General features: G+C 44.7%; 1 protein-coding gene across 7 annotated transcripts in view; it reads right to left on the bottom strand.

Moving 5' to 3' along the window:
- MAPKBP1 (mitogen-activated protein kinase binding protein 1) overlaps positions 1-27,284 on the bottom strand; it is a 96,550-nt gene extending 69,266 nt beyond the window's left edge. For 4 of the 7 annotated variants that reach the window (XM_088057452.1, XM_088057456.1, XM_088057457.1 and 1 more), the window contains exons 1-2: positions 27,193-27,284; positions 26,040-26,383 (exon numbers count right to left, since the gene is read on the bottom strand). In XM_088057452.1, coding sequence (XP_087913578.1) covers positions 26,040-26,156 — 117 coding nt within the window. In that variant the 5' untranslated portion in view covers positions 26,157-26,383; positions 27,193-27,284. Of the gene's footprint in view, positions 1-26,039; positions 26,384-26,924; positions 27,007-27,192 lie in introns of those variants that run through there. The other 3 variants (XM_088057454.1, XM_088057453.1, XM_088057455.1) reach the window with 3 other exon arrangements.
- Positions 27,285-27,597: the final 313 nt, after the last annotated feature.

The raw sequence follows: 27,597 nt of genomic DNA, 5'->3' as shown, positions 1-27,597 counted from the left end.
GGTTAAGGCCTTAGGGGCATGGACACAGCATAAGAAGTTACTATTGTAATAATTACTACTGACTTTAATAGCTGCCTTGAAGACAAACATCTTGCATTTATATGGACGTGGAGCACAAAAGGCAGGGGCGGGGCAGGTTTCCCACGCCACCCTGACCACACACCTTACCAGACCTGAGGAGTTTGGCTGCAGGGTGAGACACAAGGTCTCATGGAGCTCAAGGCTCAGGCTGCTAGGGAAGGAGTCAGAAGTAACCCCACACAGAGAAGCACCTTGATTCATCAGGTGAAGCAGGGCTGAGGTGCCACCACTTAACATGAGCCGTGCAAGCTTTCAGTTAGTTCAGATTTGGCCTGTCTTCAAACAGTGACATGGAAAGTAGATTTCATATTCCAGTCTCTGGAACAACTCAGTCCTTTTTTCCCCTCTTATTAATAATATACCCCAAGTACTTTAAGACATTATGAGAAACCACCAAAATGTCCCCTTCCTTTGCAAACTGAGAATCTCTGAAAACATGGATTTTACAAAACTCCACTGAATTTTTCTTAAGAAGGAACATGCAATTAAAAATGCAGTTACAAATCCACTGATAAAGACAGGAACTAGTTTTCAACTATCAACTTAATACTGGAACAAAAATGTGGGGGTTAGGGAGTGAAGAAGGCCAGGAGGATATCTACTCTTCCAGACTTGTTAACACTACTTCAAAACATATCTTTTTAAAGCAGCTCAAGAAGATGCAGAAAGAACTCACTGCTTCTGCTGCTGAGATTCTGGCTAATATCAGCAGTTCCCAAACTAGAAGAGGTTTAAGTTCCTAAAGAAAATGCATTCTTTTGTGAAGGAGGAAGTGGAAGAGACGTGTGCCATTCAAGTAGTTCCATCTAGATAAAGCACCATTTACTTGATGCTGTCAGCAAACATCAATTTAGAATGCTGTGATTACACTGTTCAGTGCGGGCTTCAGCAGAATTATAGTCTGGCTGTAATTCCCCCGATCCTAAAAGACACTGCTTGACCTTGGCTATGCAGATATTCCAGCAGCAATTCAGCAACCTACTTTCACCAACAGGTATGTTTTTGCTCTGCAAGGACATTTATCGAGCCTCTCAGTGTGAAGTCTTACCACAGCTGAGCTGATCTTACAGCAGCCTGTCTTGGAAGGGACAGTTCCTTCCTTCCTCATCCTACACAGCCCAGTGACACCCCCCCACCATTTCCCTCACTCCAGACAGCGCTGGCATGGCAATTACCTGTCCAGAAGGCCAAACCAGCAGAAAACCATGTTCCACTTTTTATTTTCTGTTTGATTTCTGTTTGCCAGCCTGGGGAGAACCACAGGAAGTCAGTGGAGGTCCCCTGCTGCTCTGCCAAGAGACTTTTTATGGCAACGCTAGGATGTGCAGTCTGCCTTTCTCCTATGGTCAACACACAGCTTGACATAAAAGGAGTAGCTCAGTCTTCCAGTCTAATTATTTTACTGCCAGTGAGTAGCTTCTGGCCTCCAACAGACCATTTATTCCTTTAGAAAAAGGCAGCTGTCAAGGCCATACCTCTGATATTGACAGACCAAGTGCCACAGAAACAGGTACCTGTCTCTAGACTAAAGATTCACAATTAACTTTCTGAAAAAGGCTTCCCCCTCTTTTGCTCCCAGTCTTAACTTCAAAAACTTCCTAGTGTAAAGAACTTGAAAGGCAGGCCCACAAAGCCTATTCAAAGGCAGCACCTCCACTTGATAATAGTCAAGTATTAAAACCAACTTGCATCAAAAAAGAGTGCATATAAATTTAAAATGTGATCTTATGAGACTTGTGAGCTCCACTTCCACCAACCTGCGCACAATACACCACAGCTTTTTCCCTATGACCAGCTTCCAGACTATGTGACACAGGGGCAAGATATAGTAACTTTGTCACAAAACTTGAGAATGAAAAACATTTCAGAGAGAAAAAGCAATAGGTAATAACACAGTATAAACTGGATTCTTCTCAATTTTTCAACTAAAATAAATGAATTCTTAATATGGTTAATTAGTGCAAAAACACATCAACTTTAACTTCCTAATCTGGAATTAAGATTTGTCAGCAAAGGGCAGATTTGATACAGGTCTGCCATTATCCCACATCTGAAGTTACCACTTCCTCCTGTGGTAAGGGCAGTCTCCCAGTCCTACACAGCCATAAACACTGCCACTCATATAAGTCGCCCAAGTAGTACTTCAGCACATCCCAGTCAGAAACAAATTATTTTGCACACCTTCCCAAGTCTGATCTGAGCTAACCACTGGACCTGGAAAGTTCCCCTGCAGATCTGAGACACTGTTCATTACCAATAGCTCCTCTGTTTGCCCAGTTTGCACCCTACAGTTGTCAGACATGTCACTGCTTGCTCAGGCCTTCACAGGCAACTAATGGGCCACCTCAACACCTTCATCCAACCTGGAAACAACTGCAAGATTAAACCTGTCATTTGTACTAAATTAGAGGCAGGAGAGAAGGCTGACAAGCCTCATTTGTTACTTCATCTTGAGGCTTCTATTAATAGCATTTGGCACTTTCAGTCAAGGTTCTCTATGCGACTTGAGAGAGTTATTGAATTGATTCACACACAAAACACTTCTGCAGCTCATTTTGCGCTGCTAGCTGGAACCATCCCATCTCCAGTCCTTTAAGGTCAACTTTTACTCAAATTTCAAGACTCAATATACACTCTCAGACACCAAAACCTGTGCTGCTAACACCTGTCTTGCAAAATCCGATATTCAGCCATTTTACAGGATTAAATTTAAATTAGGTTTCTTGGAACTGCACAAACGTGTGTATAGAAATTTTTGTGCCGAAGCAGATCCCTTGCCCTGTTTCTTCCATGTCAAATTCCAACACCATCAGACAGGCAGGACAAAACCAGCAGAGCCCTGAATTGTAGGACTCAAGGTACCAAGAGGTATTCACAGCAGTGGTACCTTCCCAGAAAGAGAGGTCTCACTGCAGCCCAATCCCACATGGAAGTCAAAGAGCATATCTGAGAGCAGCCCTTGCTTCCATCAGGCAGTCCCACACTGCACGTGGGGAAAGCCCATGCTCGGGGAAGAAGCTGTGCCATCTTTCCCTTCCTACTGAGGTGCAGATAATAATTTCAGAAAGACTGATCTAAACAGCCCCAGCCAGCCTCATTTAGCTTTTCAGAAAATTCAATGTCTGACCAGCTGCACCCAGGTCTCAGAGTGAGTTTTGTACTTGCATGAGCTGTTTCTGTTGTTTTGAGGAAGTTACCACAAACAATTGCTTCCATATGCTATAAGGACAACACAGAAATCCCTGAAGGATCAGCCCAACTTCACCCCCTGCAAACACTTTGCTCTTTCCCATCATTTGCATTCTTTTGGGACCATCTAGACTTGCAAAGCCGCACGGGAGTACAGCAGACAAACACTGTGGCCTGCACATCCAGCCAGGACTTTGTTAAAAAGCAGTAATAAACACACCCAGCACAGCAATAATTTCCACAGGTGCCAAATGGGACAATCTCATCACATGGACAGTCCTGCCTGTCACAGGCACTCTGCCTATAGCTGCACTGTTTCACTACTGAACCCCTGCTGCTGGGTAGGAGCTCCTGTATCTGTGCCTGTTTGCACACCAGCAGATTTCTGTGCTCTGCCTTCATCTTAAAAGAAAGAGAGAAAAAGACATTTTCAAGACAAAGCCATCTTTAGGCTTTAGGCCACCAGGCATCCCTCAAAGTTTTGACTGTAGGCTGAACAATAGCCTGCTGCCACCCACCCCACGATTCTCCCCAGGCCAGTAAAAGACTAAGTGGGAGTTCAACAGTACTTCAGCTCTTCATCCCCACACTCATATGACAAAGAAATTAGAGTTTTCTGACTTGATTATCTCACCTCCTGCCTTCTTATGCTAACTTCATCCTCTTTTGGGCCCAAAATCTCATCCTTCACTACAAGCATAATTTATTTAAGCATGGAAATGAAAAAGCAAAGCATTTGAGAGGATTTGTGCTACTCTCCAGTGCTCAAAATGGCAACCAAGGGGAGAAAACTGATGTTACTGTACAGGGCTGCCCACAAGCCCCAATACCTACAGCATCAGGCAAGAGAAAACCATGTTCAGCAAGCAGATGTCTGTTCCAGACTGCATGAGATTGGCCCCCTTGGATCAGAGACCAATATCTAGCCCTGGTTTCTTTTTCCATTTGCTGTCAAAAGCAAAGGAGAAAAGTCAAGAAGAATGGTAAAAAGAAATGCATGGATAAAGTTTAAGATCAAGGAAAACAAATTTGATTTCTTTCTCACCTTCTGTCAGTCTTCCAGTCTAAAATAGATATTCTCTATTTTTAACTTATTTCAGTAGAATTCTCTACCATGAGCTTATCCGCTCTGTCTATAAAAGCTTAGCATTCACCACATCTTTTGGCAAGGCATCTTTTGGCAACTCTACCAGTCTGATATATTGCAAGATAAACCGTCTTTCATTATTTGTTTTTAACTTCACTTCTAATAGTTTAATTTTACATGCCTCAATCCTTTTATGGGAAGAGACAGTGAACAGTCAGTCCCTAGACACCACCTTTAGGTGGTTCACAATTTTGTAAGGAGCTGTACTATCACCCCAAGTCACCTGTGTTCCAAGTACAAGAGTCTTCCTGAAGTCACTTTATGGCTCTCCTGAAAGCCATTCCATATCCTTTATCAGTTCTTCTGTGAAGGCCTTTCCATGTCCCCTACATTATTCCTGAGATGAAAGGGAAACACCAAGACCACATGCAGCTTTCCAGACATGGCCACAGCAAGTGCTTACAGAGCAGGACAATATGGTCTGTTTTATTTTCCATTTTTTCCCATTAATACCTTACTCTCAATCTGCCTAAGATAATTTGCAGAGAGAAACAAAGAAGTCAGCCTGCTCAACAAAGTCACAGATAAGAACTGCTGCTGCCTTGCATTTGGAAACTTATCACCAATTCCATCCTGTCTGTTCCCCATGGAATGGAAAATCCTATTCTTGAATTAATAGTTTGATTTCAATGTGCCCCTTTCTCTCCATGCCATTGTGAGCATTTATGATCAAGAGCATCCTCAGAGACAGTTCTTGCAGCACAACTATTCCAACCCACTCCAGAATGGCTACTTCAGTAAATATCCACAAGCAGTAAAGTTTTATTTCAAAAGCCTTCCCATGGGCCAATGTATAACACAGTTAACATTCAAATCCATTTAATTAAGCAGAGGCATGGAGTCGGCATGAGAAGACAACATCCATCAGAGTTCATCTACTATCCACTGCACAATGTGCCTGCCCTCATCCATCTCTCCTGCTTGAAAGCAGGCATATTAATAATACATGTGCCAAGGCACGTGCTCCCGAAAAAGCAAAGGACATAGAACTCCCTGAGATACAAAACCCCTGAGGGTTACTTTGAAAAGCCTTCCCTAGAAGATCAAGTAATCAGTAGTAAGTAAGTAACAATCTTGCACAGGGAAGTGGCTACATAATCATCTGTTCTTTAGCCTTAAAAAATTAGGAAAAAAAAAAACAACAAAAAAACAAAAAACCCTTTACTGGTCTACTTGAGACCCCAGTGCTCTTTGTTCCAATACACTGACACAGGGAGCTCCAACATCAGGCCTGAGTTTCACAACAGCACCGTGGTTTGCATGTCTGTCTCTCTACATTCTGCTCCCAAGAGTTTTCAGCACCTCTGCATGCACTCCAACATGTTTTCGATGCTGCTACACAGCAAAGTCGTATCAACGCACTCTGGCATCCAATACATGAAAATGCTGAAAATGTAGCTGTACATTGTCAGCGTCAGCATTTAAGAAATAGCTGTCTATCTTACATAAGTGAAATTTGATACAGAGCGCCAAATCTCACAGCTGGCCCTGTTTGTACATCTCTGCTGCTGCTGCCCCCGAGCCCCTCCGCAAAAAAACACATCCAACCTCCAGGGAGCAGTGCACATGTTGTAGGCGCTAATCCATTGTCTGAACATGCTGTCTGATGTCCTGTTACTCCTGCAGAAAAACAAAGGCTTGAAGTTTTACATTTAGTTCTGCTGAGCTTCGTTTGGCACATAAAACACAGAGCACTAATTACATTATACTGTTCTACTTAAGGGGCTGTCAGCATTTCCACTGCAAAGCTTTCATTTCAGGGCTTTATAACACAGCTGTGAAATACTCATTTTGCACTTCAGCTTAACATGCAGAAGTCTGGCTTTGGACCAGATTCCCCTGCCTTTTCTTTTTTTTTTTTTTTTTTTGCGGGGGGGGAGTTAGGGGTTTTTTTTTATTGTTGGTCTGGCAGGGGAAGGGCTGAAGATGGGTGGACAGAATTAACTGCAGGAGGTGTTTGATTTACAAAAGCACACAAACAACAAAACCACTCAGCTCCATAGTTGATTTCTGCCATTCATCCATTCATCTACCCAATGTGTTCCCCTGCTTTTGTATATGCATAAAAAATATGCACTTTTAAATTTCTTTTACACATATATATATATATATTATATGTTTTTAAAGACATTTTTCTATGCTCTCCTTTTTCTCCAGCCAGTCTTTCTTCCCTCAGCAGCCAGCACTAGGAAAGACTAGTGTCTTGACAAGCCTGGACACTGAAAATATTCCACCTGCAAAAGGCAGCAGTAGCAAACCAAGCTGCAACACATGACCCATTCAAGAGGTCTCTGGCTGACAGAGCAATCTCCTTTTCTCTCCCTGTAAGCCTTGCCCACAGCCACCATTGCACACTCACTTCAACTGCCCAATTGACCCTCCAGGAACTACTGCAAGACCGTGAAATTGGTTTAATGCAATCCACGACGCAAATTTGTTCTGACATTTGAGGTGTTTCCAGCCAATGCCCAGTTTAAAGCAGTACTCATGGGAAAAAGGATTCGGAGCTCTGAGCAAGCCCTCACAATTAAGTAATTGAAAAAACCCAATTTTTTTGGAAGAGGAAAAAACCACAAAAACTCACTAAGCAAAACAAAACAGAAAAACACCTGACCAGAACATCACAGTATGACACAAGCAGTTGCCAACTCTATGCAATTTGATTTCAAGATAACCACTTTAAGAACATCAGGGAACAATCTCCCCAACATAAGTTATGAATGGCACTCCTTGGCACGAGAATAGCAAGATCAAAATCTGACTTGCTGAAAGGTTTTGAATCACTGAGTTATGGGAATCATTACATTACATTTGTAAACCTGCATAAAAGCAGATATGGGATGGGGGTATTCCAGTGGAAGTTCTGACCCTCAGCTCTAATGGCTCTGCCAGGCATGCTGCAGAGGGGTTACAACAGGGGTGTGCACAAATTTATTCAAAATTATCCAGATGGTTGGAAAAACAGAACAAATCAGGGATGAAGGTGGGAGAAACAGAACACAAGCAGTCCACAGGCTGTGTCTTTCCACAGTGTGCGTGCATTTGTCCATGTCTCCACAGAGCCTCTCTTGCCTGCTCTCCCCTCCTGGCCTCCCTACCATGCTGGCCGCTTTCAGTCCAATTCCAGCTGTCAGGGCTGCATTCCTGACCCATCAGCCCCAGCTGTCAGGGGCTATGTGCTGAATCTGCACTCTGCTGCCTTCTTCTTCATGCACCTGAAGAAAGGCAGTCCCAGGCAGGCCATAAATACCATTGCATAGCCCCAGGGAGTGGGTGGGAGGCTATTAAAAGAACTTCTACCAGCAACCATAGTGAGGGAACTTAGAACTGGCAGAAGGACACACCTGCAAGTGTTCCTGCAGCCTGCAAACAGGACACAGAGAGTTAATTTCCTACCGGCCTCTACAGCACAATCTAGCCATCATTAAATAATCTTCTGTTTCTTCAGTTAACACCAGCCTGGACCACCAATTTTCTCTTTCCTACCCCCACACCAAGTTCAATTTCTTCCTAAATACTGCAGGCTTGAGGAGAGGTCCAGGTAATCTTACAAACTCTGGCTAAAGGCATGACAAGCAGTGGTTTCTCCTCCTTCTACCATTCAGTCATTCTCACTGTAAAAACAACACCAACTCAGACTTACATAAGATTTCACAAAATTTTCAGAAAATCTGAGCTTCAGAGGTACAAGCATGGTGAAGGGACAGGGACAAAGCGTGTAAATCATCCACCATTGTCATCCATCAGCGTTGTCATGAGGCTATTTTGACTTTGGTGTGGGAAATTCTTTTTTGTTGATGTAAGCAAAGTTTGTGAAGACCCTGTGATGAATGCATTAAATTGCTGCATTAAAAAGAAATGTGAATTAAGAATTTCTTAAAAAGAAAAAAGAAAAAGTGACATCAAACAGGTTACAGGTATTGCTGGTACATAAAGAGCCAATCCTGATTTGTTGCAGACTAAGCATCTGCACACGGAGTCAATTGGACCAGCTCCTCAGGCAGTTAAGCCCCATGTAACACAACAGAGACACCTCTGTGTGGGCAGGCTTCAAAGAAACCCTTCCTTGAGCTCTTGGGACCTGGAATTCTGCAGGATCACTCCTTCACAAGGAACAGATGTTTCCACTTTGAAAATGTGCATTACTTTTTCACAAGGAAAGAGAGCAGCCAAGATACCATACTTTACATAGGGTATGCTTTTGCCCTCCCACATAGGCAATTCGTCCAATGGTTTTTTTTTCTTTGTAGTAGAAGATGAAGCCAACTCACTTTCCCCTGCATCAAGAACTACCCATACAAGTTTTAGGTGCAAATGCGAACTTGCAGCACTCCTCTAATCTGTCCCAATAGTGGAGAACAGTGGAAGCAACTTCTGACTTTCTGGCAATCATAAATATTGGTCTCCCCCAGGTCTATGCACAGGGGCCTGAATATAGGCAAAGAAAGTGCTTCAGTGAGAAGAAACAGGAAAAAAAAAAAGCACCAATATAGCTCCCTTGGGCAGAGTTTCAGTTACTCATATAAGGGTTTGAAATCAAGCAGGAACAAATGGTTCCCTCAGCATAAGGGTCACTGTTCACCATCATTAATCATCACCTCCCAGATAGGAAAGGCTCTTTCCCCTCTGTTTCGCCCAGACTGTAGCACTCACAAGAAGCAAGAGACAAAAAAAAAAAGAAAAGAGCCAAACAGGAATGTTGGCACAGGCTGGAAAGGCTGCTCCCTCTGTGGCTTTGCTGTGGCTCCTCTTGGTCCTCACCCTGAGCTGAGCGTGCTCCTAAATGCAAACAGGCAACAGTTAAAAGTCCACAGTTTCTCAGGCATACACTCCAAAGAAACCGTGGCAGCACCACATAATTCTTGACTCTGCAGCAGTCAAACACAGGGGCCATAACACAGCACTTCTAACACTGATACCGTCATGGCAAGGAGCTCCCCCTAAATCACCTCCTGCTGAACTCTATAAACAACACATACATTCAAACTAAACTTGGACACAGAGAAGACAGACTGAAAGAGAGGGAGTAGAAAGCCTTCCCCACAGGCAACCCTGCTGAGGGGAACCACAGAAGGAAAGCCACTTCAGCACTTCAAGAAAAGCATCATGTTACAATCTCCTTCCCCCTAATTTCTTCTTTGGAGCTTATTTTTGGTGTAAATGGATCTGTGAACTGTTTGACAAGGCTTGAGGGAACACACAGAGCTATGCAGGATGAAGAGAAGCATTTTGATCAGCCTGCCTGAAGCAACACACATAATTCATTTGTGATTTCTTTATTCACCCATGACCCATGCCAAATTAATTAATTTTTATCCTTCACCAGTAATTTACACAGCCATTCTTCCCTAAAAGTCTTTGACTGCCAGATCTCACCCCTACCTACCCACCCCACATTGTCATGAAGGCAACTATGCCTTCCAGAGAAGGACACAGCTGTAGGAAGTCTTAAAGAGACTGTAAGTAGTGTCTTAAAGAGACTATAAGTAAAAGCCCCACCTTTTCATGCTTGGATTCCTTACATGGAGCAGGTATCTGTCCCTGCCATAGGAGGTCAAAGACCTCACCTCTCCTGTCACGTGAAGGATCTTGCCTGTACCACCTGAACCACCCCAGGACAAGACACCTTGCCCTCCCATGCATGCATCTCCCTAAGATTGCAGTGATGTTATGGAGGAAAGCACATACTTGCATCCTCTGGGAATAAGAAAACAGTTTTGTTGTAAGCCGATTTAAATTATGTTAAAAAACTACATATCAGCAATTTAAAAGATGCTAAGACGGGAATAAATACAACAGGAAGGACAGAGTAAGCACAAGGCATTTATTACACAGACAACATCCCTGTGGAAGGAGGCAGGAGGGAAACAGATTAGTATTCCATCTCTCCCTAAATATTGTCTGAACTATTTATTATTTGTTTCACAGTACTTGGAAGAAGTCCCAACAAACACGAAGCCCTCCTGTACTTACAGCAACATGTATTCTCACACAGCTGGCAATCTACAACTAAGTGTAAGAGGACTTCGTGGCAATACCACACAAACACTGATGTTAAATGTCTTGAACATGCAACAAATAGCAACAGAACTGGGAATAATCTTACTCCCTCCCAAATTTCAGCAGCTATCTACTGCATAGATCCTGCTGCACCACTGTTGTACCTCACTCCTGCTTGAAGCCAAGGACAGTATTTTCAAAGGACGGTTAACAATTAATCAAAAGAAAGCATGAGAAATTTCTTTATTTTGCCCAAGTCAACCAGTATGTATAGAAGGAGACATTCAAGATTCCTGCCCGTCCCCAGCCAGCACTCACTGCCTAGCTCTAGACAATCCCTTCCTGCACTCTTCCCTGCCCTCTGCTCCAAAGAATAAGCTTCTTACAGAATAGACTTTATCAGTATCTTGCCCTTTATGCATCCTGGAATTAAGAAGCTCTTCACATCTGTCCATCAACATGCATATTGAGTACCCAAGAGATTTGTCCTGACAGACAGAAAGGAGACCACATCCCCCAGGGGAATCATTACATAGGAACATGGGCCAAAGATTCATAAAGCAAACTGAAGAGAACAGCACAAGCACTGACTTCCATTATCTCTTCAACAAACCTGCTGCCACGTCCCCTCCTGTTACAGTACAGGGGAAAGCCCTTCACCTGTAACACGGTGTTCCTGTCACTTGCCCCTGCTGCTCAGCCACCAGCACACACAACTCCAGCAAACCCATAGGTGTTCACTTAGGTACACACCACTGAGCCATCTTTCTGCTGCAAAGATGCAAAATGGTACTCCAGGAGAAGCAATCATCATCCAAAAGTCACAGCAGACACAGAATTCAGTTTAGTCTTTTCCAAATAGTTCAAATTTCTTACAAGTTTTATGACCTAGACCCAGCATCCCAAAGAACTCTTCCTGTAAGTCAGCAGCAAGAAACACCATCAATCCTCTCACTTTTGCACACACACACAGAGGAAACCACCACTAGACAATAAACCACAGAGAGACAAAAGGTTATAAAGATAACTACAAAGCAATCCTAAACAAACTCATTAAGTTCTTCATTCAACTTGCTTTCATTCTTCACTTACTCTGCCCTTAAATCACTTCTTCCTGTGATTTTTCCCAAGCACTTTTCAGTTTCTTTCCCTGAAGGAAACTAATTTTGTAAACAAGGGGTACAGTAGTCCAACACAAGATGATGTATTTGAGTAGCTGTTAAAGTGACTTAACAGAAAGAAAAAAACAAAATTGAGTAGGCTGTCATCTAAGTCCCTTAAAACCCTAAAAGAGGGAGTAACTCTAGGAAAAAAAGTCTCTTCTAGCTTGCACTTCGGTCCAGGAGCATGGGTAACTGGTAGAATTACCAAATGTGAGAACTGAGGAAGTAAAACCATACTCAGAGGAAACAATTTTTATCTACAGACTAAGAATCCTTGTTTTTGTTATCATGTGGTTTCTGTCAAGTTTCAAACCTTTGCTATAACCACCATTTCTTTACTGCTCTTGTTTAGAAATTCAGAAAGCCCTGGAACCAGGCTCACAACCAACTCCTGTTGCTTCAACACTTCAAAAAGCACTGCTGCTTTTAAATTTCTAGTTCTTAGCAAAAATTGCTGTTGTAAAAAGCAGAATGCAAAAGTAGAGATTATGGAACTCCAGTCTTCAGCAGAGGTGCAATCCTCCCAATTTCGTGGTAAATAGCTTTAGACACATTCACCTACTTAGAAGCATTTAGCAGAATCTCTCTGGATAAGAAATAACTTTGAGTGACACATGTAGTTCAGAAATATCTGAACTAAGCACATTTCTGCAGTTTAAAGAAGGGAGATAGTAACCAGGCAAACATTTGAAGATCAAAGCAACCCAAGAGAAAACATCATTCAGCACATCATTTGTGCTGAACCGCCATGCTAACCCTGGTCAAACTGTATTTTTCTCCAGCAAAAAGAGAGCAGTAAAGCTTCTATGCAGCTTCTGTCCACGCCCTGCTGCAGTGCACTGGGAGAGAGGTAGTGGGCAACTGCTAGATACAAGTTTCACTGTCACCCCTGCACCAGAACTAGCTCCTGCATGAAGCCAGGCTGCAATTCCCATCACCAGCCAGAGAAGAAGTGTTGGATGAAACAGAGCTGATGGCCTGCCAGAGTTGAATGAACGCAGCTGATGATTTGGACTCTTAAACAAAAATGCAGAAAGAAATGACTGTAGAATTGTTTGTGAAGCACTGAAACCTGAAAACATTCCCACATGTACACAGTCTTGTCTCTTCTAATTGCATCAGACTGTTTAAGGAAAGAAAATACTTCCACCTGCAAACATTGCTGCAGGTTGATACCTGCAATAGAGCACTTGAGACAATACTGTGGAAGGATCTGTTTAAAAATTAGCCAAAGACAAAAGAAGTACTTGGAGTGTAAAGATGCAATTAACATCATCCACAAGCAAAGACTAAAACTGTCTGCTCAGTGCTTATCAGTACTTTCTGCTATTTCTACAGAGGTCATTTCCTACATTTCCTTTAGGTGAGATACAAACCTATTACTGATGGAAAGGCTCACAGAAATTAGCACAATCTGCCACAGCAGTCAAGCTGACCGAGCAAATACTTGCACTAAACAATCTTGACAAAGAACCAGAAAGCTACTTCTAAATTGCAAGAGTTACATTCACAAGCACAGCCTGGGAGAAGTCCTACGTACACTCCCCACAATTCAAAAGATGATAGCAGCATGCCGATGCACCTGTGAAACCACAGACGATGCCACTTCAAAATTCTGCTCCCTACAACGTGTGACATCATGATGATCAAGGCAGCTCCACAAGTACCTGTCTAACAGTTTGAGGGGGAAAACATCTGACAGTTCTAGGAAGCTCAGCAACAGTTCTGGAGTCACAAACAACTAAGATTGCCCCAGACCAAACTCTGTGGTGTTGGACCACCAGGCTGCTGCAAACTGAATCCTATCGGATATCCTATCTATTCTGACAGATGTTTCACCACAAGAGAAAAGAACCAAACAATCTTCAAGCAGGAAGCCAATGCTCCAGACCCAAGCACTTATGCTCTACCCTGAACGCATGCCATATGGCATTTTCTTGTTGCTTTCAGCCACCTTCCACAGCCTTTTCCACTGAAGATAAAGTATCTGGGAAGTCATCTTGAATCAACTGTAAGGAAGGGAAGCCCTGGGTCTACCACTTTCTTCTATTTATACCAACAACACTACTGGACCAGTTCAAACACATTTTATATATAGTTCTGTGGCTTATTTCCAGGCAGAAGTAATTCAATGCTGGTGTACATATGTTTAGACCACAGCAATTGGAAACAATGTCCCATAAACTCTGTTAACTGCTACTCCACTGTAACCAGAACAGGCTCTACAACTGCAGAAACACAAGCCATGATAGGAAAAAAAAAAATTAAAAGCTATCCACCCAGAAGCTAAATAAGCCACTTGCCACCTGCACAGCATTGACAGACTTCCACTGTAGCCCCAACAGATTTATAGCTGTAAGTTAACAGCCAGCTCTTGTCACATCAAGATATAGTGTCTGACTGCCAAGACACCACATGGAGGTGACCAGGGTGTGGGCCAACATAAGGGCAGACATGCAATACACAGAGCATCTGCCAGTATCCACTTGCATTTTGTAAACTTAAGAGTGGGCAAACAGAAGACAGTTAGATGTGCACAGCTCTATTTGCAAACCCTGTACTGAAAATATCAGCAGTGCTACCATATTTCAATGAGTCTGACTTGAACCCAGTACCCATAAGCTTGCACACTGAAAAGAAACAAGAATGGCAAGGAGCAGGAGCCCTGGCCCAACTCCTAAAGGGTATTTACCTCAGCACTGCAGAGGCCTCAGTGACACATAGATGAGGAAGACACTTGCTAGAAACCTCACAGGTTACCGACGCCAGTGCTGAGCCTAGGCTTTAACACGACCTCAGTTGAGCCAAGCTGCAAACAGCAGCCCACATGTAGAAAAGCAAGAGGTGATAATTACCATGCCTTTCACCAGACTGTCCTTCTCACAGCTTCAAACACAGCCCTGTCAGTCCTCCCAATACGCATAAAAACAACCTTTCATCACATTTTTCTCTGTAGTAACTAAATAGCGGGAGGGTGGACAGGGAGACAGATATGTGATTAACATGTTTTTTAAAAAAGCTTGCCTTCCTTTTACCTGAACCCAATGGGGCTGAACTTTAAAGAGGAGGAAAGCATAACCAACACTTCAGAAGCATCTAAAAAGGTAAGGTACCTTTGGTTATGGGAAGTGGAAAAGTTAATGACCGCCATCTCAGGCCTCTGAAGAGACAGGCGTCTCTTCTCCTGGGGTATAAATAACGTAGTTTAGCCTGCATAAACCTGTTTGCAATTTCAGGGATGGAACTGCCCTTCCTGAACATGCCAGGTCAGCATCTTACTTAGATCAAAGGAGGCTCTGACACTCCGTCAGAAAGCTTGTAGATGGGGAGAAAGGGGGAAACAAATTTCAGGGGTGATAATAGGGGTACAAAATAAAAATGTAATTTCTCTGGGCAACTGCTTATTTGGGGAATGTGAAACAGGGAAAGAGAAACAGGAAAAGTCTCTGTTCCAGGTTTCACAGGACTGGTTAGCAATACGTTCAGGAAATATGGATTATTGAACGAAGTGCTGCTGAGCTGGTCAAAACAACATGATGAAGACAACTGCATGATATACATATAAGGCATGCACACAGATACAGTTACGTGCATTAAATGAATCATCACACATAGACTCTGATCTTGCAGTTGGCCACAGAGACACTTATCTTTACATTCATTGGGTGAAATGAACCACTCACACTCTACCTCACCACAAAATTAAGCACATGCTGAAGCACCCACAGGAATGGTGCCAGAGTTTGCATTCAGTTTTCTTTTAAACCTTTCAAGGTCATCACGACTCTAAAAACGTTACAAAGGGTTGTGTAAGACTGTGTACATTACAGCTGAAACATAATACCACTGTCACTTTATAAGCAGGGGAAAAGAGCAGGCTGTAAGTTACTGTACTGACAGGCACACTAAGAAAAGTAACATACACTCAACCAGAACAGCCTATGAGCTTTGTATTAAACACACACACACACACACACAGAAAAATAGAAACATAATCATACCATCATCCAACCAGGCCTCAGCATTTAAGTACGCTCTACAAGGCAAAACCCTGCTTGGCAGCTCTTTACAGTACTTTCCTTTCTGGGGATCTGAGAAAAGCATCCAAGTGAAATCACAGTAGAGACTGGGAGAGCAGGACATGGGACAAAACACAGGCAGCAGACTTGGAAGCAAATTCCTCTTCCAGAGAGATGGCTGCAATGCACAGATAACATTCCCTCTGCTGTCCAGAGACAAGACCCTCTCCCCAGCAAGGGAAACCACCCACTTTGACATTTTATGATGGATTTTGTTTCTAAGCCTTTCTTTCTGTCCTAACTGCTTCTGCAGCTACAGAGATCACTAATGATTCATAGTTCTACCATATCCTCAGCATGAGAGCTCCTCAACTCAACTAATCCCAAATGTTGCACAAATATGTTTCAGGCCCCCAACTCCCTTCCCCACAACCCAGGGCAGGAATACCAGCTCGTCTCTGTCTGGACAGTTATAGTACTCTTTACACAGCTTCCTCCTCTCCTCCACCAATGCTGCCAGCTAAGGAGGGATGGGTTGCTCTTCCCAGTACAAGAGGCCCTAAGTGCCAGAAAAAACTAGGAGCAGAAAGGAAGAGATTATTTTGCTTGCCAACAAACCTTTAGGCAGTAGGTGATGAGTGTTCCCAATTGTTTTAAACCTCTGGAAAATACTGACAGCAAAACTAAATGCCTTATTGCAACAAGTACTCTTCTTTTCCCAGGAGAACATCATATGACTCTCCACAGCAAGCAGTATTTCTCAACCCCTGGTAACCTCAGAGATCCCCAGGTGCCCTGTAAAACACTTGTCTTTTACCAAAGAGGCAGATTTTTCCAAACTCATGAGACAATTCAGTTTCCTTGGCAGAAATGCAAAGCCAGAAGCTGCCTTACCATGGTGGGCAATGTTATTACCCAGGGCAACCTGGTGGTCTTTCCCAGCCTTGCTGGTCAGCCAGGAACTTTGGCCACCAGAGTTCCACCATGAAGGTCCAGGCACTGTCTGGAACAACACAGACTCTGAGCGTATTATAGACAGTTGCTATATTATAGACTGGGAGCTTGGTTGACTCCTTTTCCCAAACATGTGTTTAAACTAAGCTTTGCAGGCTTACCAAGGGCCACAGGGCCCTCCCCAGGCACCAGCTACCCACAGAGCCAGAGGCAGGGTCACAGTGCCCCTGCTCAAGCACACCACATGTCCATGGCCACAGGAGGCTGCAGCACCTGGAAGAAGCCAAGGCAGAAGCCATGAAGTTGCCAGCAAGTGGGCATGCCAGGCCATGCAATTGTGGCCTGAGTGCTGTGCAGCTCACTGGCTGTCACCCCAACTCCAGAAGGCCATGTAGAAAGTCATTAATCAACCTCCTGGCCATTTTATTAACAGCTGTGTTTATACACTGACACTCCTGGGAAGAGACATTCATTCCAAGGGCCTGGAGCAGCTTCGACACACAGCAGAGATAGCCCAGGCACTGCATCTTCTCCCCCGACACCACACTCATTTTTCCACAGATGGCTCCATCAAAAAAGTATTTTGTGCAGGTTTCGGACATCAAAAAGGTTATTTGCAGTCCTGCCACAGAAAATGGGCCAAGAACTTCACAAAGCAGGTGTCCATAAACCACTCACCACAAAAGTGATGGAGGAGACCTGCTCTTTCAGAAGTTACAGCCAAAGCAAGCAATGGCAAGGAAACTGAAGAAAGCTGCCTCTCACCCAGAGCACCTCTCCCTCATCCTCCCCCAGCACCAGCTATTCACGCTGCTGATTGCGTGTTAATACATCTCAACAGCTTAACTCGGGAAGCCTGCAGAGACAGGCAGCACAAGCCACAGATTATCAGGGAGGAAGATTATCCTCCCAGTGCAGGGGACAGTAGAATCCCATTTCCAGCCTCAAAAGCTGCTCAGGCTTCTAGAAACAGCTACATTCATTGAGGCCTACCACAGACCCATCAGAAAAATTTGTTCATGCATTAAGAATACTCTGTCATCTTGTATCCATTCCACTCAACCACCTCCCCAATAGCAGGGTTTGGAGCAGACACTGGGCAAACACTCTCCAGCCAGCCCTCATAGTTTGGAAAGGTACACAGAACCATATCTAAAGTCTATCTGGCCACGATTCAGTCCAAGAAAACTAGATGAGTTGGGACAAGATGGGCTTAAGCACAAAAAGCAGATCCCAAATTTGTCTAGTTTGTCTAGTTCTAGTTTACAGTCTGCAATGCTTTTGGACCCAGCTACTCAAGAAGGATGACACCCTCAAAGCAGGTTTGAAACAGCTATGCTCAGAACCGCTATACCTAGTTCAAAACTGGGAGATAAGCCAAACACAAGGAGTTATGCAGCTGTTTTAAAGCCCTGGACACTGGGACACTTTGCAGAAAGTGGAAAAGTATCCTGTCTGTTTTACCCTGAGGAAAAAAAGAGGCTCAAAGACAGTCTGAAAAGCAGAGCACAGAACCTAAAAACTTTAATTGTATTTTAAATGAAAATTACACAGCTCTATTTCAAGATTCACTCTAGCTTTATACAGTTCAGCAGCACAGAACTGGTTAAAAGCATGAAAAACATCACTCAGCCCACACAAAGCTCTTGCAGAAAAGACTAGTATTGATGAAACATAACTGTCAGAAAGAAGTTCTTTCACTGGTATAGCCTGTTTCTCTGAGGAACAGGATCCTTCAACAGACTCTTTTGATACTGTGTTACCATTAAGACAGCTTGGTTTTGGATCTCAGCTCACTAATTCTTTCTAGCACAGGCAAGTGCTTAGCCAAGTACACCCTGACAGTCATGCTCCCTCAGGATACCTCTGACACCATCCCTATTCCCGCATGGTTCCAGTCACAGCATGGCCACGGCCAAAGCACAGAGCACAGTGAATTCTGAGCACCAAGACCTGCCACCAAATAAGGAGGCAGGTCTTGCAGACACTCCTTTCACCCTCAGTCTTATTCAATGTTTCAGGATCTCCAGCATCTAGATTGCATTAGGGACTGTGCAATGAACTCAAGCTCCTTTGGTGTAAAGCCTGGCCTGAGCCATGGTGCATTTATTTTTTTTTTTGCAAATGAAAGCATCCCTAGTACAAACAAGACTTCAAAGGCAAGCAGCCCCTTATGTACTACTCAGAGGTGAGCAGCCAATTTCAAAGCCCTTGACAGACCTCAAAGGCTACGACTGTTGAGCACAGGAGAGGTAGCTAGCACTTCAATACTGGCACTTCAAACAGCTGCCCTGTGCTGGGCCTGTCTGTCAATAGGCAAGGGTTTCTGAGGAGGCAGCACTGTTTTTCACAGTGCCTGCTTGGGAACAGAAACAGGAACAGGAAGCTTTACAACTCTATAGTCTTGAATCCATGGACACTGCCATAATGCTGCTTTCTCCTTTCAGAAACTCCTCCATCTGCCTGCTCAAGACATTCGTTAATGTTATGACTCTCTACTAAGATGGAACCTCTGATAAACTACTATATTCCAGAGAAAGGAGTCTCTCTGGATCCATGACGGGGGAAATTTCAAACTGTACAAAATGTCAGGGAGATGCAGAAATTAAAGAAGCATCACTGTAAGGAAGGAATGCCATTGTTAAAATTCCATGGGGTAAGAAATCTCGTATCAGTTGTTATATCACATTAGCTACCTTGACCAACTGTGAATTTTAATACTGTATTTGGGAGAACAAGCAGGTCTGACTTTTATTGCTATTAACTTGGAAATTCTGAATACACCAGCAGTTCATAGTCTTCTACAGTACTATTTTCAATCAGTTTCCTCACAGTAACTAACAACAGTACTGGTCTCCTGGGACACTAGCAAATTTACAAGGCTTACTGGGGTTTCCACAGCTCTAATTCTTATGGTGCTTAATCTGCTTGAGCTTGTTGGAAAGTCATCATCACCAGAGCTATTGAAATCATTAGTGACAATGGGACCAAGTCAGTATTTACAACAGCACATTTTCAAGCAAATAATCTTAAATGAACACAAGTACCCCTTACATGGGAGAGGTGAGAAACATCCCTGGTAACCTGCAAGAGATCGGGCTTTGTGACTAAGGCTAGGACTTGGCCTTACAGGATAAAGATTCAATTTCTAGGTCTGCCTCAGACTTCCTGTGGGAGTTTGGAACCATGTCTGTATAGGAAAAGCATGTTCCATTCTCTCCATCCCTTCAGCTTTTTAAGCCTGAAGCTCCTCTGGACTGGGTCTACTTTATCCCATCTGTCCAGTGCTCACCAAAGCAAGGTAGAGAGATGGGACTGCTCTTGCAGTCTGTGGTCATACAAATACTAACAACAAGTCACCTCTGCATTGATATTTTTGAATACTGATCACACAGCACAGCTGATTACAACAGTTGCAGGCCTCAGTTGCACTTTCCTTGCACAACACATGAACGTGCTCAGGGCAAGGATAAACAGCCCTGTGGTGAAAGGAAATAGTAGGAGGGTTTTCTGAATTGCAGTAGCCACCCTTTGGTGGCTACAGCCTCAGCAAAGCCTAAAGGGATTCAGGCACAAGGACCAGCCCACATCTGGAGCTGTGAACCAGAGCAGCAAGCATGCTGCAACCCTGCTATGCGTGTATCATAGCCCTCAGAAACTGCCAGCTATGCGGAGGCAGGTACACCAGGCACAAACACAAGCCTGAAGTAACTGAAACTGGGCTTGGTGATAGTTAATTATTCAGTCCTTAGCTGGGATCACTAAGCATTAATGTCAGGGATAAGCACTGTTTGAGTGCCATGTAAACACCACTCTTGGCACCAAACATCAAAACCTTTGAAAAATGCCAAAGAGTAGCTAGTATATGTTGTTTGCTTTCACGCTCACAGAGAAAATTGTACCAAGCCTAATCAAGCAACTTCTCCCCAAGACCTGATCAACAGGAAACAAAATACCTACTTCAATTTTCCAGGTCATCAAAATGCTGACCACCACTTTCTCAGCCAGAAATGGAGGTGGTGCCCTGTAGTTACTTTCCATTATACACAGAGGACAGTAAAATAATATACAAGTCATTTTACAGGTGGTTGCAGATCCTTGCTGATGGAAAATCAGATATTGGCCCAGCCTGGTCTGACTCCCAACCAGCACTTCAATTGTTCTGCCCTCCTGAAACACATGAAGTGATACACCACAGGAAGGCCCAAGCACACAGCTAGTGAAACAGATGGCACACTCTGAAGGATGTCTCTTTCCACTGTGTCTGAGGATGCCTTTCTCCATCAGTTCCCTCAGCACCACAGTGAACAACAGCTCTGACTAGCAAGGAGCAAATGTATCACCTGCAACAGCTCTGAGCAGCCCTGACCTCTGCCATCTTACTATCCCAGCCAGGTCTTTGGCAAACACTACACGCTTCATAGCCCATGGACAAAAGAGGGGATTCTGTGCACAGCTCGCCCAGCACAGCAGGGCATCAGTGTAAAACCTACTTGTGAGCCTCTCCAGCCAGGTTAGCCAAGTCCCACGTGCCCTCTCAGAGAACCCAGCTCATCTGAGGGAGGTGAAGAGCAACATTCAAGGCAAGACCACAACAGTTCTGAAAGGCTATCAGGTAAGCACTGTATGACCATCCACAGGAAGCAAGAACCATTAAAACCCATGAGGCAAATGACCTGGTTTGTGTTATTTATGCTGACTTCACCCCAGCACATCATTATGCTCTCCCTGCCATGGAGATGCCTTCCTGCTGTCTTTCACAGTAAAAACAACACATGATTTAGGGGTGGCTAGAAGGATGATCTTGCCAGCAATTTTGCCTCAAGACTGGCAAGAAGTATAACAGTGTTTCATGGATACAACTGCAGGCAACAAGACCAAATATGTTGAATTGTTATATGCTTTTATAGCCACTATATTTCAAGAACCAAAGTCAACTGGCCCTGCAGATCACCAGCAGAAAAACTCTGGCTTAGATATGCTCTGTGAATGTAAGTCACATTTAACATTCATGTTTAGACCAAGGGAGCTAGACAAATCACCCTATATTTTCAGGACAAGGCATATAATTCACAGAGTGAAGAACAGAACAAGAAAATGCTGCGTGTGAAACTGCTAACAAACACAGAATCACCTTGAGCACCACACATCCAATGATGGAATAGGGGGGACCAGAGCAACACAAACAGGGAAGCATTCAACCCCTGAGCCATGACACCCATTTGTCCTACTGACTCTATCTACAGATACAGACACACCACTGAAATGCAGGTCTGGCTATGGAGAACCCAACCAGCCTTTGTCCCGTGATTCAAGGGACACTGTTACAAGCCTGACCAGAGACAGACATGAAATCCCTTCTATCTCTGCACAGCGGGCCCTAAGATGTTGAAGCAATTGGGTATGTTTAGACAGGGCAGTGCAGAGCTGTGAGAGAGATCCCTAGCTATCAGCTGGGGTCAAGCAATATTTATGGATGCTGAAGCAGAACAGGCACAGTAGCAGACATCCAGACCAGGCTTAGAGGCATTCCCTCAGCTGTGCCCCTGGCTGCACTGGTCCCATAGATAACGGGCTGAGCACTCCTCAGACTGCAGTGGAAGAAAACGGGTGAATGGGGTAATACTGCACTGAAAAACTCCTCAAAAGCACCATCATTTTGTAGAAGGCCCTTCCAAATCCTGCCAAAAGAAAAGCTTATGCCAGCATCAGACAAGGCTGCTCCTTATCTCACCTACATAGTCAGGCTGCTCAGCCCCACATCCAGCTCCCTGGGAACCCTGCAGGCTCTGCTGCTGCAGGACCAAGTTGTTCCCAAAGACTTACAAGAATCCCACTCTGCAAGAAGCCTCAGCTGCACCTGAAGTGATTTAATGAGAGGTAATGATTTTTGATGCATTTACATCAGTGAACCAAACTTGTGTGGTTTTTGATTCTGTTCCAGTTCAGGTTCAGCAATTCTCAGCTGATTCAGTTAAGACTAGCAGTGGTCTGACACTGATTCATGTTGGAAGCCATGATATTTTCAAACAAAAAGAACTCTGTGCTGAAAGCAGGAAGCTACAGTCAGGATAGAAACATTACTCCATTCTCCTGTGTCCAGGACAGCCTGTGGTTCTAGCTGAGCCCTCCAGCTTCTCAGGGGATTAAGAAGCTGGAGAACTTCATTGGGAATGACAAGACATGAGGAGTCTGAAGTTTCCATGGATCTGCTTTCCTCTTAAATCTGTGCAACCTCACTGGTAGGACACAGAAGCACACAGAAGTACTTGTTTCTACTGGCTGGCAGTAAGAACAGACCATGTCTCACCAAAGGAAGACAGGAAACCCTGTCCCATTAGGAGCAACTTAGTCAGGGCTCATTTTCAGAACAAATGCTCTCAAGGTTTTGCAGAGCCACCCAGTCCAACCCAGCATTGTAGGGCAGGACCAGGCACTCCAGCTGCACATGTTTGCATGCCACTTGGAGAGGGGAGAGACCACAACATAACAGTTCCCTGCTCAATGACTTCCTGCTGAGGAATTCAGGTTTTAGTCAAAACACTCTTTTAAACAGGCAACTTGAAATATTTCTGGCTTAGAAAAAACAGAAGAGATCAAAGAAACCAGCAGCAAATTCCAAATGTGTTTCTTTGATTCGCTGGCTTCCCGTTTCAGGGAAAGCCTGTAGCAGGTTTTGTAGCAATTTGTTGACATTCACAGTCTGATTTGACTAAGGATGATACCCGCACACACCATCCCCCACTAAAACAGGCACAGCTACATCAATTAAAAAGAGGTTTATATTTACACGTGTAGAGCTCAGCAATACAAACAACCCCTGCAGGAACTGTACTTACTTAAGTACATTACTTCTGTGAGCAGGGTACTACAGCAACCAGGACATTTTAACGATGGGAGATGGGTCAGGCCTGAGTTTTCCCTCTGTCCTGATGGTGTTGCCCTGCAGGGTGATTCAAAGGCACTAGTTTTTAACCCCGTGTCTCTACTGGAATCACAAGCACGGTGACCAGATGCACGGCTGGATTTCTGGCAGGGCTAGTAATCCTCTAGAAATTGAACGCAGGCCAATCAACTTATCTGAGGAAATTTTAGCTTCCAACTGCCACACCAAAACATTACAAATCCCAACAGTCAAAAAGCCTTAGACTTAAGTCACAGTACTCTAGGTCTATATTGGTTCAATACAAAAAATAGAGATCTGGAGACCACAGCAAAAGCAGATTCAAGCCATGAACATCAGAAGACACACAAAAAAAGGAAAGTCTAAATGCAAAACTAGTCAGGCAGCAACAAAAATCAGGACTCCCAAAAAACAAAAACTGTTTTCAAAAAGCAGTAACAAAACCAAACACTACATCCAATTTGTCAACAAGCTTTACTTAGAGCTCAAATCCCTCCCCCCCTTTTTCCTTTTTTTAAATGTCCATGATTATCTATTGGCTCCTTAGTTTAACTTCTGTAGAGATCTCCTGGAGCTCTACAGTAAAAAAATATGCATTAATTACAGCAAGAAATAAGTCCTAGTGGAAGTCACAGAACAAGTTCTCTCTTGTACAGATCCCAAGTAACACACTGCATGTCCTGCACAGCCATCATGCAAAATATCTCTACTTACCCACACTCCCCCTTCCACAGCAATGCACAAACAGGTCTCTGCAGAGCCAGCCTCCCACAGACAGCCCACGGCCAGCCCAGCATTACAGGGCTGCTTCACTGAAAGGAGGCAATTTCACAGGCCTTCTCTTCAGCATGACAAACTGCCCGAGGGGTCTGTCCCTAGCCATTGAGACAGCCTGGCAAGCCTCACATGCCCAAAGGGTTCTTTAGGAGAGAGACAGGACACTTCCCACTGGAGGGGAAAAAAAACAAACCACTACAGTTCATGGCAGTTTAAGCAGTGCCACTGAGGTTGCTTGTCCATCTTAAATTGAGTACCTGGTTGCAATAAAACGTTGAGGGACTCAGAGGGCTGTTGAGGGCTGGATCTTCACCTACATCTGCATATGCAAAGCGCAATATCATCTTCCAGGCATTCATTTAGGGCAAAAGTCCAGCTCCATCCTATGTAATCAAGCAGCTGAGATGATCAACTTGACTGGCCCTTCCATGCTTCCACCTAAACAGTTTCATACAGCTCTTGGAGCAATCTCAAAATGTCCAAAAGACAAAGATGCCTCAAAGACTCCTTCCTGCAGGTCAGAAAAGATCCTTCAGGAGTGACGTGTATGATGGTCAGTGTTAGTCCCAGGAGTTTTTACACACACACCAAATCGCAGACTGAAACTTGTTTCTGTTATTTTAGAAAAACACTGAGGTCAAGCACAAGCACCAAGGACTTTCCTCTAAACAACTTTGAGGAAGCCATGGTTTTTCTCTTGCTTGACAAGAGAAGAATACTGTGTTCCTTGGTATTAAAGAGCCATCTAAGCGAAATTCTGACCTGAACCAGAGTTCTGAGAACAGATGCTGGGGAAAGACCATTTTTAGGTACAGTGTCATTTACTTCCCCTGAAGTTTTATATACACCCTTCACTTCAAGAGAGAAATTTTGAAGCATTACTGATTGGACACAAATTAATATACTTTTCAGACGTGGATTACAAGCATTTCTTATTTATTAGCAAGTCTTCACAAAAGGGGAGGGATTAAGTTTTCTATTTATGGGGACAGAGAGTTACACAAAGGCTGAGTGATTTGCCTGGGGTTACAGGTGAATCAGTGGTAGGGGCAGAACAAGGTGCCCTGACTCAGAGGCACCTGCTGTCAGCACAAGGCAATGCCACCCAGCTCTTATGATCCCTGAAGCCAGGCTTAAGTCATCCTCTCCTCATGACACCAGTCAATTCCCAGTGAGTGAGTGTCTGTCAGGAATTCTCCAAAACACCAAGAAGAATGATGGATTTTAAGAACCAATTATACCCAACAGAAGAAAACCCCCAGGAAAGGTAGTCTGAAGCAGACAGAGGAAAGGACATCCCAGCCGGTGGAACACAGACCCTATCTGAACAGACACCTCCAAGACATGTTTCACATCTTTCACGTCATCCTTCCCTTCCCCACGTGCTCACAGAACGCTCCTTTGCAGGGTAAGAGCAATTGCTTACACACAACAGGTATTTCTGTATCCTCAGCTCCCAGAAATGCAGGTTAGCAGCTTGTAACATAGAGGAAGAGAGAGCACTGCATTTCTCCTGTCAGTCATCTCTAACAACTCTACACACCACAGTGTCGGAAATCCCAAAAGCTTTCTGATATAGACTGAGTTCATATCACACAGGCAAAAAGAATGCTTCAAAAGAAGGGCACAAGCTTCAGGAAGGATCTGCAGCAAAGCAAAGATCGCAACTAAAAGACAGACCAGTCATGGATCAGTTCCTCTGCATCACTACAGTTTTACCAGGTCTCCCAAAGCAGAATTATCACTTCAGATGGAAACTTAGACAAAAAAGTTAAAGTATGCTGGCTGCACCACAGAGCACTCACCTTGCTGCCTATATCTTCTCGCTTGTTCCCAGGCTTGCTTCTTCTCAGCTTAATGGAAGGGGAGCGAAGCAGATTTTTGATCCGACTTGTTATCGTAGACCCTTCGACTGACATCATCTCCAGGTGCCACGGAGGTATTCACCCCACACACAGACCGTGACTGGGGAATGAGCCCAGGTTTGAGGCAGAAACACCGACGTGCTCAGCTTTGCTCCCACACATTCACATATCTCTCAGCGATTCTGCCCGGGAACTCCACTCCTGTTACACTGCAAAGCTATTCACAGAGGCTGGCAGACTTTCCTTTTGCAGATTCCAGAGGATCAAATCAGCAGCAATCTAAACTGAAAGACGCACTGTGAGTCAATATGATATTCACAATAAATTCAATTCTAGCCTCATTCTTTGCAAGAAATATAAATGCAAGAGCTTATAGGGATGGAGGCAGCATTACTATTTTCAGAGGTTTCCACACAAATTATCATCCATTTAGTATTAATTAACACATCCATAACAATTCCCAAATCAAAAATTTAGATTTTGCACTTCAATATCATCTTATGACAAAGACAAAAATTCCTCCCCCCCGTGCTTTAGCTCCATACACATCCATTCCACCTTATGCTTCACAAGCCTGGAAAGCACAAAGCTGTGCTTGACTATTAAACACCGAGTCACAGAAAAACCCTGAGAATACACAGGAGGGAGTTTTTAACTCTCACAAATCTCTCTCTGTTTTAAGTCCACACAATTACATATAGTGTGTGATAACAGATAATAAAGCCATTTGATGTTTTCACGTCCCCCCACCCCTATTTATAAAGTGAATCAAGGAGGCACTTGAGCTGCTGCCAAGGATTACAGACCCTCAGCCAACACCTTCACCTTTCCCGAAGAGCCGGTGGTGGCTGGGGGGAAGAGGGATGCAGTCAGAGCCTGCAGTGAATTATCCTCCCGGCTTCTGTGCAAAATGGGGGCGGGGGGAAGAAAGAGAGAGAGAGGGAGAAGGGGAGAGAGAAGAGAGGAGAGGAGGAGAGAAACGTCCAAGCCAGCACAGCCGGCAGCCTCCTCCCTGCGGCGGCAGCACTGCGGGTGAGGGGCCGCGCCTCCTGCCCCCGCCCCAGTCCGCCCCGCCGGGTTGCACCTCTCCTACCTGGTGCCCAGGAACGGCGATCCCGGCGCCCACGGTGCCCCGCAGCGCCTGCCCATGCAGCCGGCCTGCCCCGGGGAGGGGCCGCGGCGCGGGCCGCCCCCGCGGGCGGGGCGGGGGCCGTACCCTGGGCGGCGGCGGCAGGGAGGGGGCGGCAGCGAGGGGCGGCTCCGCGGTGCCAGGTGCGGGCAGGCGCTGGGGCCAGGCCGGGCCCCGCCCGCCGAGCCCGGGAGCGCAGGGGCGCGCGCCCGCCCGTCCCGCCGCGCCCGGCCCGGCCCGGCCGCCCGGCAGCGCTACGGCGGCCCGCGCGGGACAAACCGCGGCGCCGGGGCCGGCGGAGGGAGACGGGCGGCGCTGGCGGAGGGATCACGGCGGGGACCGTGCCCGGACTGTGTGGGGATCCCGTGC

The sequence above is a fragment of the Pseudopodoces humilis genome, chromosome 7 (assembly GCF_049639895.1).
Source record: "Pseudopodoces humilis isolate 2021_Gansu_Grassland_sample_001 chromosome 7, ASM4963989v1, whole genome shotgun sequence".
Lineage (NCBI taxonomy): Eukaryota > Metazoa > Chordata > Aves > Passeriformes > Paridae > Pseudopodoces > Pseudopodoces humilis.
This window is presented reverse-complemented; position numbering and strand designations above follow the sequence as displayed.